General features: G+C 41.4%; 1 protein-coding gene across 1 annotated transcript in view; it reads right to left on the bottom strand.

The window, feature by feature from the left end:
* Positions 1-1,471: 1,471 nt before the first annotated feature.
* The window catches only part of LOC145410387 (uncharacterized), a 128,259-nt gene continuing 112,322 nt past the window's right edge, over positions 1,472-17,408 (bottom strand). Inside the window, exons 9-15 of the mRNA XM_080280540.1 lie at positions 12,903-13,108; positions 11,681-12,595; positions 11,127-11,191; positions 10,387-10,606; positions 9,375-9,520; positions 7,903-8,013; positions 1,472-1,786 (exon numbers count right to left, since the gene is read on the bottom strand). Of these exons, the coding sequence (XP_080136666.1) occupies positions 1,532-1,786; positions 7,903-8,013; positions 9,375-9,520; positions 10,387-10,606; positions 11,127-11,191; positions 11,681-12,595; positions 12,903-13,108 (1,918 nt within the window). The 3' untranslated portion in view covers positions 1,472-1,531. The remainder of the gene's footprint in view (positions 1,787-7,902; positions 8,014-9,374; positions 9,521-10,386; positions 10,607-11,126; positions 11,192-11,680; positions 12,596-12,902; positions 13,109-17,408) is intronic.

Consider the following 17,408-nt stretch of genomic DNA (forward strand, 5'->3'; position numbering starts at 1 on the left):
CTTAATTTTCTCTCTTTTTTCTTAAGCACTTTTCTTCTCTTTTTTCTTAAGCACTTTTCTTCTCTTTTTTCCTAAGCACTTTTCTTCTCTTTTTTCCTAAGCACTTTTCTTCTCTTTTTTTCTTAAGCAGTTTTCTTCTCTTTTTTCTTAAGCAGTTTTCTTCTCTTTTTTCTTAAGCATTTCTCTTCTCTTTTTTCTTAAGCATTTCTCTTCTCTCTTTTTCTTAAGCATTTCTCTTCTCTCTTTTTCTTACGCACTTTTCTTCTCTTTAAGTTTTAACAAATTCCTAATTATGGGGTTTTCATATCTAGTTACTTTTTTTTATCAGTATTTTGTTACCCCCTTTTTTTTTCATATATCCACCTTTGTGACACCTGTTCCTCCGTTTTTCATTATTTTTACCTTAATCTCCCTTTTTCATTTCTCACCTTGATGGATAAGGTTCATTTTTTTTTAATCACCCTTTTTTTTTCTCATTATTTCATTAACCTCTCCTTTTCCAAAATTGGGGATGTTGGAGTACTTTCCTATAAAAAAAAAAAAAAAAAAAAAAAATTGATGCATTTTTTTTTTTCTAATTTTTCCAGTACTCTCTCTCCTTTTCCAAAATTTATCAAGTTCAATGACTCGCGTTTTTCATTATTTTTCACTTGTTTGTACCTTTCCTTTCTAGTTTCATTTTTTTTTTTTTTTTATCTGTTTAACACGCTTTCCTCTTATTTCATTTTTTGACATCATTATTTTTCACTTGTTTGTACCTTTCCTTTCTACTTTCATTTTTTTTTATCTGTTTAACACGCTTTCCTCTTATTTCATTTTTTGACATTCTACACCCTTTTGACGTCTTTTCTCTCAGCGTATTTTTTCCCTCCACCTTTTCGACACCTGTCTCACCTTTTTCTCCCACCAGTTTGAACCTCTTTCTCTCAAATTCATTTTTTTCCAGTTTTCCGCCTTTAAGACACCTTTCCATACACTCTTTTTTTTTCTCTCTCTCATTTTTCCACATTTCCCACACCTCTCTTACTGTCATTTTTTTTTTTTCATTTCTCCACCAATTTGAAGCGTTTTCTCTCAGCTTTATATTATTTTTCATCAAATTCCTATCTTTTCTTGACATATCTCTCACCTTCATTTTTTTTTTTTTTCAATTTCCTATCTTTTTGACACCTTTCCTCTCACCATTTTCTTTTTTTCATTTTTGTACCAATTTGATCCCATTTCTCTCATTTTTTTTTTCCATTTCCACCTTTTTGACACCTCACCTCTCACCTTCATTTTTCGTTGTTTTCATTTTTTCCACCAATTGGGACCCATTTCTCTCGGCTTCATTTTTTATTTCATTTTTGCACCAATTTCAACCCATTTCTCTCAACATTATTTTTTTTTTCTATTTCCACCTTCTTGACACCTCACCTCTCACCTTCATTTTTCTTTTTTTTTCTTTTTTTTCCACCATATTGAACCCATTTCTCTCAACTTCATTTTTTTTTCAACACCAATCTTACACATTTCCTTTTTACTTCTGGCGTCAGGTCGTTCGCCAGGGATGCTGTACCACCCACTGAATAAGCAGGTGAGCGGAGAGGACGCCGAGCAGGGGCAGCAGGTGGAGGTGAGCAGGGGAAGGGGGGGCTGGGGAGGGTGACGTCTGGGCCTCAGGGTAATTGACGTCAAGTTTGGCTAAGATGAAGATCGAGAGGATGACGTCGGTGAGGATGTCAGAGTGGCGTGGACGTGCGTTGATCTTCTTCACCATCTCCTCAAGGGGCCCAGCGCATTGCTCCTGGCGTGGATAGAGGGATAGATTAGTAGATGGAGGGATAGGTTAGTAGCTGGAGGGATAGGTAGCAGATGGAGGGATAGGTGAGTAGATGGAGGGATAGGTAGTAGATGGAGGGATAGGTGAGTAGATGGAGGGATAGGTTAGCAGATGGAGGGATAGGTTGGTGGAGGGATAACTTTGTAGATGGAGGAAGAGGTCTTTGGATGGAGTGATAGATGGAGGGATAGGTTAGTAAGTAGGTAGAAGAACTAATCTGTAGATGGAGGGATAGATCAGATGGAGGGATAGGCCAGTCGGTGGAGGGGCAGGTTGGTGGAGGGATAAGTTAATAAATGGAGGGATAGGTCAGTGGATGGAAGGATAGATGGATGGAGGGACGAGTTCAGTAGGAATTTAGACAGGGTGGTGGATTGGGGTCAGGTAGATAGTAGATGGATAGACACAGGTATATTGTTTGGTAAATAGATAGATAGATAGAAAGATAAGTTCATAGGTCGATAGTTAGTGGCGTAGACGAGTATTATTCTTTACTATTTCCACATTGTTCTCGTAACAAATAGATAGACAGACAGACAGACAGATAGATAGATAGACTGATAGATAGGTAGACAGATAGATAAACACGCAGACTATAAAGGCGATAGACAGAGTGGTGGGCGAGGGAAATTGGTAAAAAAAAAACAGAAAAAAATGAAAAAAGAAGAGATTATTTGGGGTAAAAACTTGGGCAGGTGAGGCCATAGAAAGTTGTGTGTGGGTAGGAAAATAAATAAAGAAAAAAATAAAGAAAAACAGAAGGAAAAGGCGAAAAAAATAAAGAAAATAAAGAAGAAAGAAAAGGGAAAGAATAAGAAAAATAGAAAAAAAGTGATATAAAAGAAAATTATTGTAGTGTTTTGAGAAAGAGTGAAAGAGTATTTTTGTATCTATATATATATTAAAAATTAAATATTTCGATAAACAGTTTTAAAGTTTGTATGTGAAGAAATAATATGTTGAGAAAAAGAAAAGGAAAACGTGTGTGTGTGTGTGTGTGTGTGTGTGTGTGTGTGTGTGTTTGTGTGTGTGTGTGTGTAAGTGTGTAAGTGTGTATGTGAATAAAATGTTGAGAAAAGGTAAAGGGATAATTAATGTGTGTGTGTGTGTGTGTGTGTGTGTGTGTGTGTGTGTGTGTGTGTGAAAGATATATCAAAAACAATATTGAGGTTGAAAAGCTGAGTCAATTGGAATATTGTTTTTTTTAATTCTTGGAAAAAAAAAAACTTGGAAAGAAAAAAGACGAAGTATATAGAGTATGGAAGAAATATATATTTTTTTATGTGCAAGGCTGAGGTAAAAAAAGTTTGGGATCTAGGTAGAACTCTCTCTCTCTCTCTCTCTCTCTCTCTCTCTCTCTCTCTCTCTCTCTCACACACACACACACACACACACACACGGTTATTATTATTATTATTATTATTATTGTGACTACTATTATTTTGTTTTAATGAAGGCGTGAAGGTAGTGCAGGAAGTGTGAAAATGTGAGAAAGTAAGAAAATTAAAGCAGATAAAGTAAAAAGTGGAATTTTGAGATAATACCAAAAATGTTAATGGAGAAGTAGTAAAAAAGTGTGATAATGTGAGAAAATATAAGTTGAACGAATATACTGAAAAATGAAAAGTGTGAAAAATGTGAGAAAATAAAGTGAGTTATGAATTAGAGTGAGGCGTGCGTGAGGGAGGCTGCTTAGCGTGAGGCAAGAAAGTAAGTTAGAGGCGAGGAAGACATTTTTAGAGAGAGAGAGAGAGAGAGAGAAAGAGAGGGAGGGAGGGAGGGAGGGAGAGAGAGAGAGAGACCATGGAAGGAGAGAGGGACGAAGCAAAAGTGGAGTGAGAATGAGTAATAATGAGAGAGAGAGAGAGAGAGAGAGAGTAATATGAGTCATAGGAACGTAGCACAATATTTATAAACCCTTCTAAGCTTAAGTTTGGATTAAGAATGTTTTTGTATATATTTTTTTTTTACTCATAACGTTACCATTGGCTTGAAGTTAAGAAAGAGAGCGAAAAAAGATGATGATGATGATGATGATGAACGAGGAAGAAAACGATGACAATGACGGTAGTGGCGGTGGTGGTGATGGTGATGATGATGATGATGATGATGATGATGGACGAGGAAGAGAACGAGGATAATGACGGTGGTGGAGATGATGGTGATGATGATGACGATGAAATGAAAGAAAAGAAGAAGTAGAAGAAGAAATAAGAAAGAAAGAAAAAGGAAGCCAGAAATAACCAATATGGTGTGTGGAAAGAAAGTCAGCATCAGCATCAACAAAGGAAAAGACAAGAGAAAGAAAAAAAGCAAAAACAAGAGAGAAGAAAAAGAACAACAAAATGGACTGGGAAGTAGGAGGGAGAGAAAAAAGAAAAACAATTTGTCGTGATCATTAAGAGAAAAAAAATAGATGTTTGGAATAAAAGTTAGTTTGGTGTGTAGAATATTAATTGATGACGTGAGGGGAAGTTAGATGGCGCGAGTGAGTGTGATGAAATGCCACTGAGATGAGAGGCTGGGCGAGAAAATGGTGGGGAAATAGCCTGGGAAAAAGAGCCAAAAGCGTGGAAAAATAGTCTAGGAAATGTCAGAAGCGTGGGAAAATAGTAAGGAGCGTGGGAAATTAGGAAGGAGCGTGGAAAAAAAGGAAATAGTGGTAAAATAGTCTTTGGGAAATAGTCAGGAACGTGGGAAAATAGTAAGGAACGTGGGAAAATAATCAGAAGCCAGAGAAATGAGTGAATAGTAGGAGGGAAAAAAGTCTTAAGCGTGTAGTTAGAAGCGTGGGAAGATAACCAGGAGCGTGGGAATATGGTAAGGAGCGTGGGAAAATAGTCAGAATCGTGGCAGAAAGTAATAGTAGATGAAAAAATAGTCTTTGGAATATAGTCAGAAGCGTGGGAAAATAGTCAGGAGCGTGGGAAAGTAGTAAGGAGCGTGGGAAAATAGTCAGGAGCGTGGGAAAATAGTCAGAATCGTGGCAGGAAGTAATAGTAGATGAAAAAATAGTCTTTGGAATATAGTCAGGAGCGTGGGAAAATAGTCAGGAGCGTGGGAAAATAGTCAATAATTGAGGACAATAAATAGTCACTCTTGTATGTATTTAAAACCCAAGTCAATTAAAAGTTTCGTAATTAAAGGGAGGATGAAAAAATATAGATGGTGGGAAGAAAAGGGTGACGCGTCGGGAAGAAAGTTTGGCGTCGAGGGAAGGAAGTTTTTAGTTTGTGTGGGTGTGTAATTTGAATGTGAGAAAATTGGGTGGGTGAGAGAGAGAGAGAGAGAGAGAGAGAGAGAGAGAGAGAGAGAGAGAGAGAGAGAAGGGGGAAGTGGTAAATGTGGAGTGATAAATAACAATAATAATGAGAGAGAGAGAGAGAGAGAAGACTTCATTAACTCCTCATCGCCTCCAGATACACAGTTCATCTCAAGATTACATAACGTACTCTCGTATTAATTAAACTAGGGAGCTCAAATAAGGGGCTAGAAAATCTTAAGTGATATGGGAAATTAAATAGAAAAAGGAAGGTTGGATATGTGTATATGATATGGAGAAATTAGTCTTCTTGAGATGTTAGTATGAAGTCTGTCCTACTCCTTAAGGTGTTTAGATATATTTTTTAAAGATTACTAGAGTTTATTGTAATGCAAAGGACGTTACCATATTGTAGAGGTGAAAAAAAATAAAAATAAAAATAAAGAAGACAGTGAATGAAGAAAAAATAATGAAAGATAAAGGTAGAGGAAGAAAGAACGAATGAAAGAAACGGAAGAAAGACAGAGAATGAGAGAAAAAGAATGAATGAAAGAAGATAGACACTGAAAGATAAAGAAAGAAAGAATGAAATAAATATAAAGGAAGAAAGAAAGACAGAATGAAAGAAAAAAAAGGAAATCAATGAAAAAGAAAGCATGAATGACAGACAATGAGAAAAGAATAAATAAAAAAAGAAAAATGAAATACAAAGAAAGGTAAAATCTTGATTATTGATTGTTGATGTAAGGTTAAAGACTAAAAATAAACAAATTAATAGATAAATAAATAAATAGATAATAAACAATGCTATGGAGATCAGCTGGGAGGGGATGTTTAGATAATAATTATGTAGTTGAGAATTTGTTATATTTATTTATTATTTTCATCTTTTTTTTTTATATGTTCGTGTTTTGATGTTGTGTTTATAATGTGTCTGAGTAAGTCTGACCTTGTAATGGCTTGACACGAAGGGTTATTATCCTCATTACGGTAATTAATCCATTTTGTGAGCCGGTGTTAGTGGGGATGTGTGTCTATGTGTTTCTGTCGCGGTCTGACTCTCTCTCTCTCTCTCTTTGTGTTGTGTTAAACTAGAAATAATAATAATAATAATAATAATAATAATAATAATAATAGTAATAATGATAATAGTAGTAGTAGTAGTAGTAGTGGTGGGAGTAGCAACAGAACTAGTAACAACAATAATAATAATAATAATAATAATGATAATAATAATAATATGGTAGAAGTACGAAAACTAATAAAATAAATAAATACATCTTCTTAGAGACTTACCTCGGTGCAATTTATGGGAAGAACAGAATTTAGGAGAGAAATAAAATGCAAATTAGACAAAAAAGTATATATATTAAAAAAATAGTAAAACAATATAAGAATCTGTAAAATAGATAAGATAATGTAAATAATCAGTAAACAATTTATTAATAAGGCAATGGAAGAAGGTGTAAATTAGACAAAAAATACTGTAGGTTAGTAAAATAATTATCAGTAAAGCAATATAACGAGGTGCCAGTCAGGTAAACTTGTGTAAATATGTAGTAAAGAATTTATTATTAAGGCAATAGGTGAAGGTTTAAATTAGGTTAAATAATGTAAATAATTCGTAAAAAATATTAGTAACGCTATATGATACAGTGCCAAGTAGGTAAAATCATGTAAATAATTAGTAAAGCATTTATTAGTAAGGCAGTAGAAGAAAATATAAATTGGTAACGAGAAACAAATATTTAAAATTATTATAAAGAGAGTATAAGAAAAGTGCAAGTAAAGAAGTAAAGATAATGGAAATAATTGATACTAGTAAAACCCCTATTTATTAAAGAATCATTTATCATTAGTAAATAAAAATATGTAAATAAAATAATACAAAATGCCAAGGAGTGATTTAAATATTAGTAAAAAAAATAAGTAAAGATCAAAATAGTAAAGAAATTATCTATTGGAACTACATCTATTTAATAAAGAAAATAATTACCGAAAGTGGAGATAGATTTTTTATTTAATTATTGGTGATGGTAAAAATATGTAATAATAAAAGTGGAGGCGATTTGTTTGTGGCCACCCCTTACGGGATTGAGGCGTCTGGCAATAGATAGATAGATAGATAGATTATTGGATAGTGAAGATAAAAAAAAAGTGATATGAAATAATTAGTGAAGATAAAATAAATATAATTGATAAACAAATTAATAAGATGGAAATATATAAAAATAGTATTAAATATAGAACTAGATTTATTTATTAAAGAAACTAATGGACATAGATGGATGAATAGAAAATAGACTAACACTGTGCTTGGAGATAGACTGACACTGCTAGGAAGAAAATCGAGTGTGCTAGGAAATAGTGTGTGTGCTAGGAAATTAAGAGAGTGAGCTAGGAAATAAGCAGCGTGGCAAGAAATAAAATGTGATAGGAAATAGAGTGTGCTAGGAAATAGAGTTTTGTGGTAGGAAAATAGTGTGCTAGGAGATAGTGTGCTAGGAAATAGGGTGTGCTAGGAAATAGATAGGGATAGGAAATAGTGTGTGCTAGGAAATTAAGAGAGTGTGCTAGGAAATAGTGTGTGCTAGGAAATAAATAGATTGTGCTAGGAAATAAGACTAACACTGTGCTAGGTAATAAACAGAAGAAGACTGCTAGGAAATAGGCTAACACTACTAGGAAAGTGAGTGAGCTAGGAAATAATTAACACAATCCCAGGAAGGAAATAAGCTAGCACTGAGAAATAAACTGACTAACACTATCCTAAAATCGAGTTCCTTCGAGATGTGCAAAATGATGTTCTCTTTCTCACCTTCTCCTTCTGCTGCCGGGCATACGGAGGCATATATTGGTCCTCAGGCACAGTCAGGCTGGCCACCATGATGAAATTCTCCCCGATGTGCTGCTTTGTGGTCAGGGTGCACTGTGGGAAGAGATGGAAAGCGAATATGAGCAGCTTGGTTAAGTCACTCCACGCGCGTCTTCCCCATCTCCCGTTTTCTATCGTTTTCTTTCGTTTTGCTTTCGTTTCTCGTTTGTCTTTCGCGTCTCTCTCTCTCTCTCTCTCTCTCTCTCTCTCTCTCTCTCTCTCTCTCTCTCCTTCCCTTTTCTTTTCCATTTCTCCTTTCCATTTCCTCAGCATCTCTTACTCCTTCTCCTCCTCTCCTCTTCTCTCCTCCATCTTCCCCCTCTTCTCATCCTCCCCTCCTTCTTCCTCCTCTTCTCTTCCTTCCCTCCTTCTTCCTCTTCTTCTCATCCTCCCTTCCTTCTTCCACTTCTTCCCTTTCTGTGACTTTCTTTCCTTCTCTCTCTCTCTCTCTCTCTCTCTCTCTCTCTCTCTCTCTCTCTCTCTCAACTTTTTCCCTCCGTCTTTCTCTCCACCCTGAGGTAATAGACTGTGGTCAGCAGTTTCACTTTCTTTATCGCTTTCACCAATCTTTTCTCTCTCTCTCTCTCTCTCTCTCTCTCTCTCTCTCTCTCTCTCTCTCTTCATTATTTCGGTTCTGCTTTTTTCCTTTCCTTCTTTACTTTCATTCTCCTTTCCTCTCTCCGTCCCTTCTCCCCTTCCTTCCTCTCCCTTCTTTTCTCCTTACCTCTATTCCCTCCCTTTCTGACTCCCTTCTTTTCTTCTTTCCCTCCTTCCTCGTCCTTCCCCTACCCTTTCCTTCATCTCTCCTTCCTTTCCATCACTCCTTCCATTCCTTGTCGTCCCTCTTTCCCTCCTATTACCTTATATTTTATCTCTCCTTCTTCTTTTTCCTTCCTCCCTCCCCTCCTCACTCCTCTATCTTTCCTCCTTCCTTCCTCCCTCTCTTCTTCCCTCCCTTCCTCCCCTCCTCACTCCTCTATCTTTCCTCCTTCCTTCTTCTCTCTCTTCTTCCCTCCCCTCCTATCTCTTCCTTCTCTCTCTCCTTCCCTTCCTCCTTCCCTCCATTACACCATATTTCCTCCTCTCTCTCTCCCACCTTCTCTCGCCTTGAAGTTGTGTTCCCTTGAGAGTATCTTCTCTCTCTCTCTCTCTCTCTCTCTCTCTCTCAAAATGTCTGCCTACCCACATGTCGTCTATTTACCTGCCATCTATCTATCTGTCTCTCTCTCTGTCTATCTGTCTATCTATCACTCAGTCTATGTATCTATCTATATCCATCTATCCATCTATTCATCTATTTATTTATCTACCCATCTATGACTACCTGAAAAACACCTTCATCACCTCCATCTCTCTCTATCTATCCATCTATCTGTCTACCTGTTTATATATCTATCTATCTATCTATCACTCACCTTGAAGTCATAATCCCTGTTCAACACCTTCTTCAATTCCTCCAACGCCTCCAGCTCGTCCTTCCGCGTGTGTGGCTTTAGGAGGTCAACCTCGACTCGACTGTACCCGAGGAAGAGGTAGATGCCCGTCCCAAGGCTGTACTGGCCTGTTGAGGAGGAGGAGGAGGAGGAGGAGGAGAATTATTGGCTTGGAGGAGGAGGAGGAGGAGAATTATTAGCTTGGAGGACGAGGAGAAAGATGAGAATTATTGGTCTGGAGGAGGAGGTGGATGATGATGATGATGATGATGATGATGGTCTGTAGGAGGAGAAGGAGGAGGGTTATGGTGATGATGATGATGATGATGATGTTTGTCTGTAGGTGGAGATGAAGAAGAATTGATGATGATGATGATAATGATGATGATGATGATGATGATGATGGTCTGCAGAAGAAGAAAAGATAAAGAAAAAGAAATCAGAAAGAAGAAGGAGAATTATTGGTCTAGATTGTCTGTTTGTTTTGGCTGTTCTTGTGTGTTTGTTTTTTTATGTTTTTGTTTGAGCTGAGTTTTGTCTGTGTTTTAGGGCAATATCTATGTTTATTTGGCATTATGTTTTACTTGGGTTATTTCTGATGGTGTGTGTGTGTGTGTGTGTGTGTGTGTGTGTGTGTGTGTGTGTGTGTGGTGTAATGATATTGTTGTGGTGTGAGTGGTGTGCGTTCATCATGGTGTTGTTTATGCAAATGGCATGCTAAACCACCACTACAATAATTTCGCTGTGTGTGTGTGTGTGTGTGTGTGTGTGTGTGTGTGTGTGTGTGTGTGTGTGTGTGCGTGTGTGTGTGTGTGTGTGTGTGTGCAAGGTTCTGTATGTTATTTCCCTTTTAGTCATATGCTCATTATTGATAGTACATTCTCGCTTCTTCCCTCCATCTATCTGTCTGTCTTCTATCTATCATCTCTATCTGTCCATCCATCTATCTGTCTAACTGTCTATCTATCTATTTATATATCTATCTCTGTCTCACCTGGTTCTGGTTTCTGGCATATGAACTTCCCAGCATAACACACGCAGTCCCCCCTGTGGGCTTGCACGTAAGGGGCCGTGTGCGGGTACTGTGCCATGGTGGTGTTGCACGACTTGTTGCCCGTGCACATCTGGGCCGTGCAACTCGCCTCAAGACGGTCCCCGCCTCCGGACGAGATGCAGTGGCAGAGTACGGAGCAGTCCTTCTCCCCCCGTGATAACTGAAGGAGAGATAGGGATGGCTAGGTTAGGTTAGGTTAGTTTAGTTCGTTTAGTTTCGTTTGGATTCGGATAGGGTACGTTAGTGTTGGTTAGGCTGGGTTAGGATAGATTTAGTTTGGTAAGATTAGGTTAGGTTAGGTTTGGCTAGGGTGGATCAGGGTACGTTTGGTCAGATTGGGTTGGATTGGGTAGGTTGGATGAGGGTATGCTGGGTTCGATTAGGCTAGATTTCACTGGATTGGGTTGGATTGAGTGGAGGTTCGGCTGGTTTGGATTAACAGAGGTCAGGTCAGGTTAGGATAGCTTAGGATATGGTGAGATTAGGTCACTTTAGGTTGGGCTGGGTCAAAAAATATTAGAAATTTGGTTAGATTTGTGATAAAAGGGTAGTGATTTTTTTTTTCAACCTGAACATTCAACGAAGGAACTGTGAGCCTAGAAGAGTGAGCCAAGGAACAGTGAGCCTAGAACAGTGAGCCAAGGAACAGTGAGCCTAGAACAGTGAGCCAAGGATCTTACCCTCCTGACTGTGCTCTCTGGGATCATCACCTGGTTGAAGTCTCTGTCCTTGAGAAGACACGTACCTGCAAGAGAGGAAGGACTTGGATGAGCTCAGTGACGTGTGTGTGTGTGTGTGTGTGTGTGTGTGTGTGTGAGGGGGGGATGGTAGTGACATATCAACCAATTATATTTCAAGTATATCTGGTTTCTTACATACTGCAATAACTAACCTGTGATTTTAATATAATATGCATCAAAATCACGTGGGTTTGTCTTGTGGTTATTTTAGCTGTATTGTGATTGTAGGATGTGGTGGTGGTGTGACTGTGGTATGATTGTTGTGAGCAGTTGTGGCTTTGGGTTGTAGTTGTGTGGTTGTGGTGTGGTGTAATTGTGATGTGGGAGTAGGAATGTGTGGTTGTGGTGTGGTGGTGTGGTATGGTGTGACTGTGGTGTGGTGGTGTGGTGTGGTGTGTTCTGTATGTAGTGTGGCTGTTTGTGATTTTAATTGTGGTGTGTGGTTGTAGTGTGTCCTTGCACGTGTTTGTGGCGCGTGTGTAAATAATACTCACGTGCTGAAATGGTGGTGGTGGACGAGGTGGTTGTTGTGGAGTATGTGGTGGGTGGGAAGGAGGGGAGGGGGTGTGGGGTGGGGGGGTCTGGCAGGTAGGGGGAGGGGGGTCTGGTGATGGCCTCCCTAAAGCGGTCTCGGTCCCACGTGGGCTGGCGACGACCCGACAGCCAATCATCACGACCCCTCCCACCCCCACCCAGGTTGTGTCCGATGTCGATGGGGGTTCCTCGGTGGTTGGATGGGCTGCGTCCCCCCGTGGGCCCCCCTCCAGGGACCAGGTAGCCCCCGTTCTGGTCTGGGGTGTGTCGGTCTCGGTGTCCCCCAACCCAGACCTGTCCCCCGGGTCTGCGTCCCCCCAGACTCCCTCCAAGATTAGTTCCACGGTGGGTCCCTTTGCGTGGCCAGATGGGAGGTCCTTCGTGCCTCGTGCCCTCCCCCCCTTCCTGGTAGAGGGGATTGGTGCTTCGTAGTATGTCTAGCCCCGTGCTGCCCCGTCCAGTAGCACCGCGTCCGTTTCCGCCACGTCCGTTGGTTCCCCGTCCGTTGGTACCAAATCCAGGGTCGCCGTGGCCGTCCCTGCCTGGGTATCCAATTCGTCCCCCTCCCATCACGACCCCCCCACCGTTATTCCGGCCTCCCCCTACCACCACTCCCCCAGGTCGTACCCTCCACGACCCACCGCCATTCCTCTCGCGCTCGTACGTGGCAGAGGGTCGTGGTAGGAGCCCTGGTCGTTCTGGCTCAAACACCACACTGCCGTAGCCTGCAGCGGGTCGTCGGTACTCGGGGTCCTCCGTCACGACCACCTCGATGGGGGGAGGGGGAGGGGTCGTGTGGGGGGGCCTGAACTCCTCCTCCAGCTCAGCACCACGACCACTGCTGAGTTCGCTGTGTAGCTGGAGGTGCGACTCGACTGTGGGCAGGAAAATAGGGAAAATGGTGAATGAAATATGGTGACGGAAAATAGTGAAGATTGTGGATGAGGGCATTGAAGTGCAGTGAATAGAATAAATAGCAAAGGAAGAGGTGTTACGGAATCAGAGCGTCTTAGAATACGTCCGAAAAAGTGGATCTGATTGGCCTGCTCTCTAATGCAAGAATTGGTCTACTCTCTAATGCAAGGATTGGTCTGCTCTCTAATGCTCTCTAATGCACTAAGGTGAGCAAAATAAATCGCTAGAGAGGAGGTGTAAGGAAACGTGGATCCTAGCACTACTCACTGACGCACGGGTTCGACCACAGGAGCTTCTGCCACGTGTAACAGTCGTGCTGGTTGAGGAAGTCCGTGCCCTTGCAGACGCACGTGGCATGGAGTTCCGTACCCAGGATGTTCATCACGGCCTGTTGACAGCTGCGGTGGGTGTCCGAACATCTGCCTGTCATCGCGTCGGCAGCGCACTTCTCCTCGTATTCCTGGAGCTTGTATCTGTGGGGAGATTGGTGGAGATTGGTGGAGAGTGGTGGAGATTGGTGGAGGTAGCCTGGAGTGTGGTGGAGATTGGTAAAGATGGTGGGGATTGTCTGGATATTGGTGGAGATGGTGGATATTGTCTGGAGTGTGGTGGTGATTGGTGGAGATGGTGTTTTTCCAGAATGGTGGAGATTGATAGGAAGCAAGAGAAAGGGAAAGAGGATTAAGGAAGGGAGAAAGATTGCAAATATTACTGCCTGCAACACGCTTCCCCTCAGGCTGCCCCTCGTATTCCCAGACTTTCTATCTATCAGTTCATGCTAAGCCCTCTCACGGTCAGAACAACTCTAGTCTTCCCTTCCATCCACCACCGGGCGATTTTATAAGGCTGATAAAAGGTCATAGGAGGTTGAGAATGACCTAGTTGGATGACCTCTGTATTTTCCACCTTCTGCTCTCTCTACAGACGATTTTCTTCAGGTCAGGAGGGATTTTTGGAACTGGAGGGGTTTGATACAGCCTTCCTCAACCCCTTCATAGCCAGAGTTCCTCCTTAAATCGTCTAAATCGTCTGAAAGTAGTGAGAATGAAATGGAAGAATGTAATCTGATTCTGGGATTTAGTGAAGTAATTTGGATGGAGGTTGAATGTTTTGAGAGAGAGAGAGAGAGAGAGAGAGAGAGAGAGAAAGAGAGAGAGAGAGAGACTGTAGCACTAAAAAACAGAAAATAAATCAGAAGAGTAAAGAAATGCAGAAAGAAAATAAAGTGACTCTCTCTCTCTCTCTCTGTCTCACACTCTCTCTCTCTCTCTCTCTCTCTCTCTCTCTCTCTCTCTCTCTCTCTCTCTTTATGGCCCTGTTAAGTCATTACGCTGGGTTATATGATGGTGAGGTGGTGTTAAAGGGAATGAGAGAGAAATGAGGTGTGGAGAAAGAGAGAAGGGGAGGAGGAAAGGGGAAAGGAAGGAAGCAGGAGAGAGAGAGAGAGAGAGAGGGAGAGAAAGGAGGAAAAGTAAAGAAAATCTAAGAAATGAGAGGCAGGGTTTATAGTCTCTCTCTCTCTCTCTCTCTCTCTCTCTCTCTCTCTGCTCTCACCAGAATTGTAAATTAGGTAAAGCACAGATCACATGGCTTATCATTATTATTATTATCATCATTATTATTATTATTATTATTATTATTATTATTATTATTATTATTATTATTATTATTATTATCATCATCATCGTCATTATCATCATCATCATCATCATCATTAGTGCAGTTGTTCATTTATATCATGTTCATTAAACCTAAATTATAAATCTTCACGTACCATCCTGATTTTCTCATATTTTTTCGTTCTCATCACTTCATTATATTATTTTTTTTTTTTATCTCCTTTTATAGATGTCCTTTGTTAGCACTTTATTTGTACACCTTTTAGTCTGTGTGTGTGTGTGTGTGTGAGAGAGAGAGAGAGAGAGAGAGAGAGAGAGAGAGAGATGATCATATTTCAGCTGCCTGTCTGCTTAGATTATACCGTAGTGACAGGAGGATGGAATGGTAGGAAGCGAAAGTGAGAGAGAGAGAGAGAGAGAGAGAGAGAGAGAGAGAGAGAGACTGTTAAAAAAAATTCTTTCTTTTCCCCGCTTTTCTGTCATTTCTCTATCCCTTTACTTTCCTTTAATACTCTCTCTCAGTGCTACCCCCTCCCCTCCTTCTCCCCTCCTCCTTCCCCTCCCCCTCCCTCCCCTTCTCGATTTCCTCCCCTATCCTTTCATCCATCTGCCTTGTGCTTTTTTTTCCTCCCCTCCCCCTCTCCCCACTATCCCTATTCCTATATCTCATCTCCCCTGTCCCCCCCTCCCTCCTCGTCCTCCCTCACCTATCCTTCACCTGTCTATCCCTCCTTTCCAGTCCCCTCCACCACATCCCCTCCCATCCCTCTCCCCCTCTCCTGTCATTCCCCACCTCTCCCCACCCATACCCCCACTACTATTCTTTTACCCCTTCCCCTCCCCTTCCTTCCATCCCTCCAATCCTCCATTACTCCCTACCCCTTTCTTCTGTTTTCCATCCTTCCCCCTTCCTCCCCATCCCTCTATCTCCCATCCATTCTCCTTACTCCCTATCCCTCCATCCCTCTCCCATCCTCCCCATCCACCCAATCCCTCCCCTTCCGTCCCACCCGTCTATTCCTCCCCCTTCCTTCCTATCTCCTCCCTTCCTCCTTATCCCTCCATCCCTCCCCCTTCCTCCCCATCCCTCTATCCCTCCCCTTCCTCCCTATCCCTCCATCCCTCCCCCTTCCTCCCCATATCTCTATCCCTCCCCTCCTCCCCATCCCTCTATCCCTCCCCCACCCTCCTATCCCCCCTACTTCCCTATCGTGACCAACCATCATTCCATCACCTCACATGACCTGCTCTAGCGAGGTCATTACTACCATATGACCTTGGATTCTACGCTGACTTCTTCCTTCATTCCTTCATTCCTTCCTTCATTCCGCCTTGCATTCCTTCCTTCATTCCTTCCTTCATTCCCCCTTGCATTCCTTCCTTCATTCCCCTTTGCATTCCTTCCTTCATTCCCCTTTGCATTCCTTCCTTCATTCCTTCCTTCATTCCCCCCTTGCATTCCTTACATTCACTTGCTCACTTCATCATTTCTCTCACTCCTTCAGTCACTCCCCCTTGCATTCCTTTCTTCCGCTTGTTCACATCATGACTTCCTTCATTCCTTCTTTCATTCCCCCCTTGCATTCCCTACTTCCGCATGTTCATTATATTTTTTGATTTATTTGTCACTCCTTCCTTCCTTCGTTCCTTCACTCCTTCCGGTTCCTCTATCATTCCCTGTTGTTAAATTTTCTTCTCTTCCTCCTTCGTTCCTTCATCCATCTTTCCCTTTCTTCCGGATCTTCATTCCTTCATTTTTATTTCTTCCTTTCGTTCCTGCCTTCATATCCTTCATGGTCTGTAGTTTTCCCCTCTTCTCTTCCTTCATTCTTTCCTTCTTCCTCTCATGCATTCCTTACTTCCGGGTCCTTATTCTGACTTATGCTTCCTTTTTCCTGATTCCTTATTGCATTTCTTCAAGTGATTCATGATTTCTTAGACTTCCTTAATTTTGTAGGCTTGATGCTCTGTTCATTCTTGTCCTCTTTCTTGCCGTCGTTCCATATTTTATTGTAGACGTACATACACTAACACACACACACACACACACACACACACACACACACACACACACACACGACCTTGCTCCCAGTACCCCCCCACCCCACCCCACTCCTCCAAGGGGGTGAGGGGGTACTTAGGTGCAGGGTTTCGGAACTGACCTTGATGTGTGTGTGTGTGTGTGTGTGTGTGTGTGTGTGTGTGTGTGTGTGTGTGACTTTGGTTAATGTGTGGATTTATTTATATGTAGATTTATAGAAGGAGTTAGATAAAGCATTCACTAATATTCCTTTTCAGTGATGATGATCTTGTAAAGTGAATAAAACATTTTGGTAGAAGATAGATAGATAGATAAAGATAGATAGATAGATAGATAGAGATAGATGGATAGATGGATAGATAATAGATTCATTAACTGATGGATGAATGGATAGGTGGATGGATGGGATGGCTGGTTGGATAGACAGGCAGATGGCAGAAGGATGGATGGATGGATAGTGTTAGATAAATAGATAGATAGATAGATAGACAGACAGACAATAGAATAATAGAAAAAGTAGAAAGAAAAGATAAAACTGAGACCTTAAACAGACAGGTACATAAACACAAACAAATAAACAATAAGACATAAACAAACAAACAAAAACACACAGGTAAGACACCCCCCCAAAATAACCCCAGCCTCCGGAAGTGACGTCACACTAATAGGAGTCGGGAATTGGCCAGCCGAAATCCGACTTACGGGTGGGACTTGCACGAACCCTGAGTCGGATAGTCGGATAGCGAAGTCAGATGGTCGGATAGCGAAGTCGGATGGTCGGATAGCGAAGTCGGATGGTCGGATAGCGAAGTCGGATGGTCGGATAGCGAAGTCGGATAGTCGGATACCGAAGTCGGATGGTCGGATAGCGAAGTCGGATGGTCGGATAGCGAAGTCGGATAGTCGGATAGCGAAGTCGGATGGTCGGATAGCGAAGTCGGATGGTCGGATAGCGAAGTCGGATGGTCGGATAGCGAAGTCGGATAGTCGGATAGCGAAGTCGGATGGTCGGATAGCGAAGTCGGATGGTCGGATAGCGAAGTCGGGTACCTGGGTAGTGGCGGGAATGGTGTTTGGTTTCTTGTTTTTCTTGTTTTTTTTTTTTTTTTTTGA

The sequence above is a fragment of the Coenobita brevimanus genome, chromosome 85 (genome assembly GCF_032717465.1).
Source record: "Coenobita brevimanus isolate Jiangsu-jjx chromosome 85, ASM3271746v2, whole genome shotgun sequence".
In the NCBI taxonomy this organism is placed as follows: domain Eukaryota; kingdom Metazoa; phylum Arthropoda; class Malacostraca; order Decapoda; family Coenobitidae; genus Coenobita; species Coenobita brevimanus.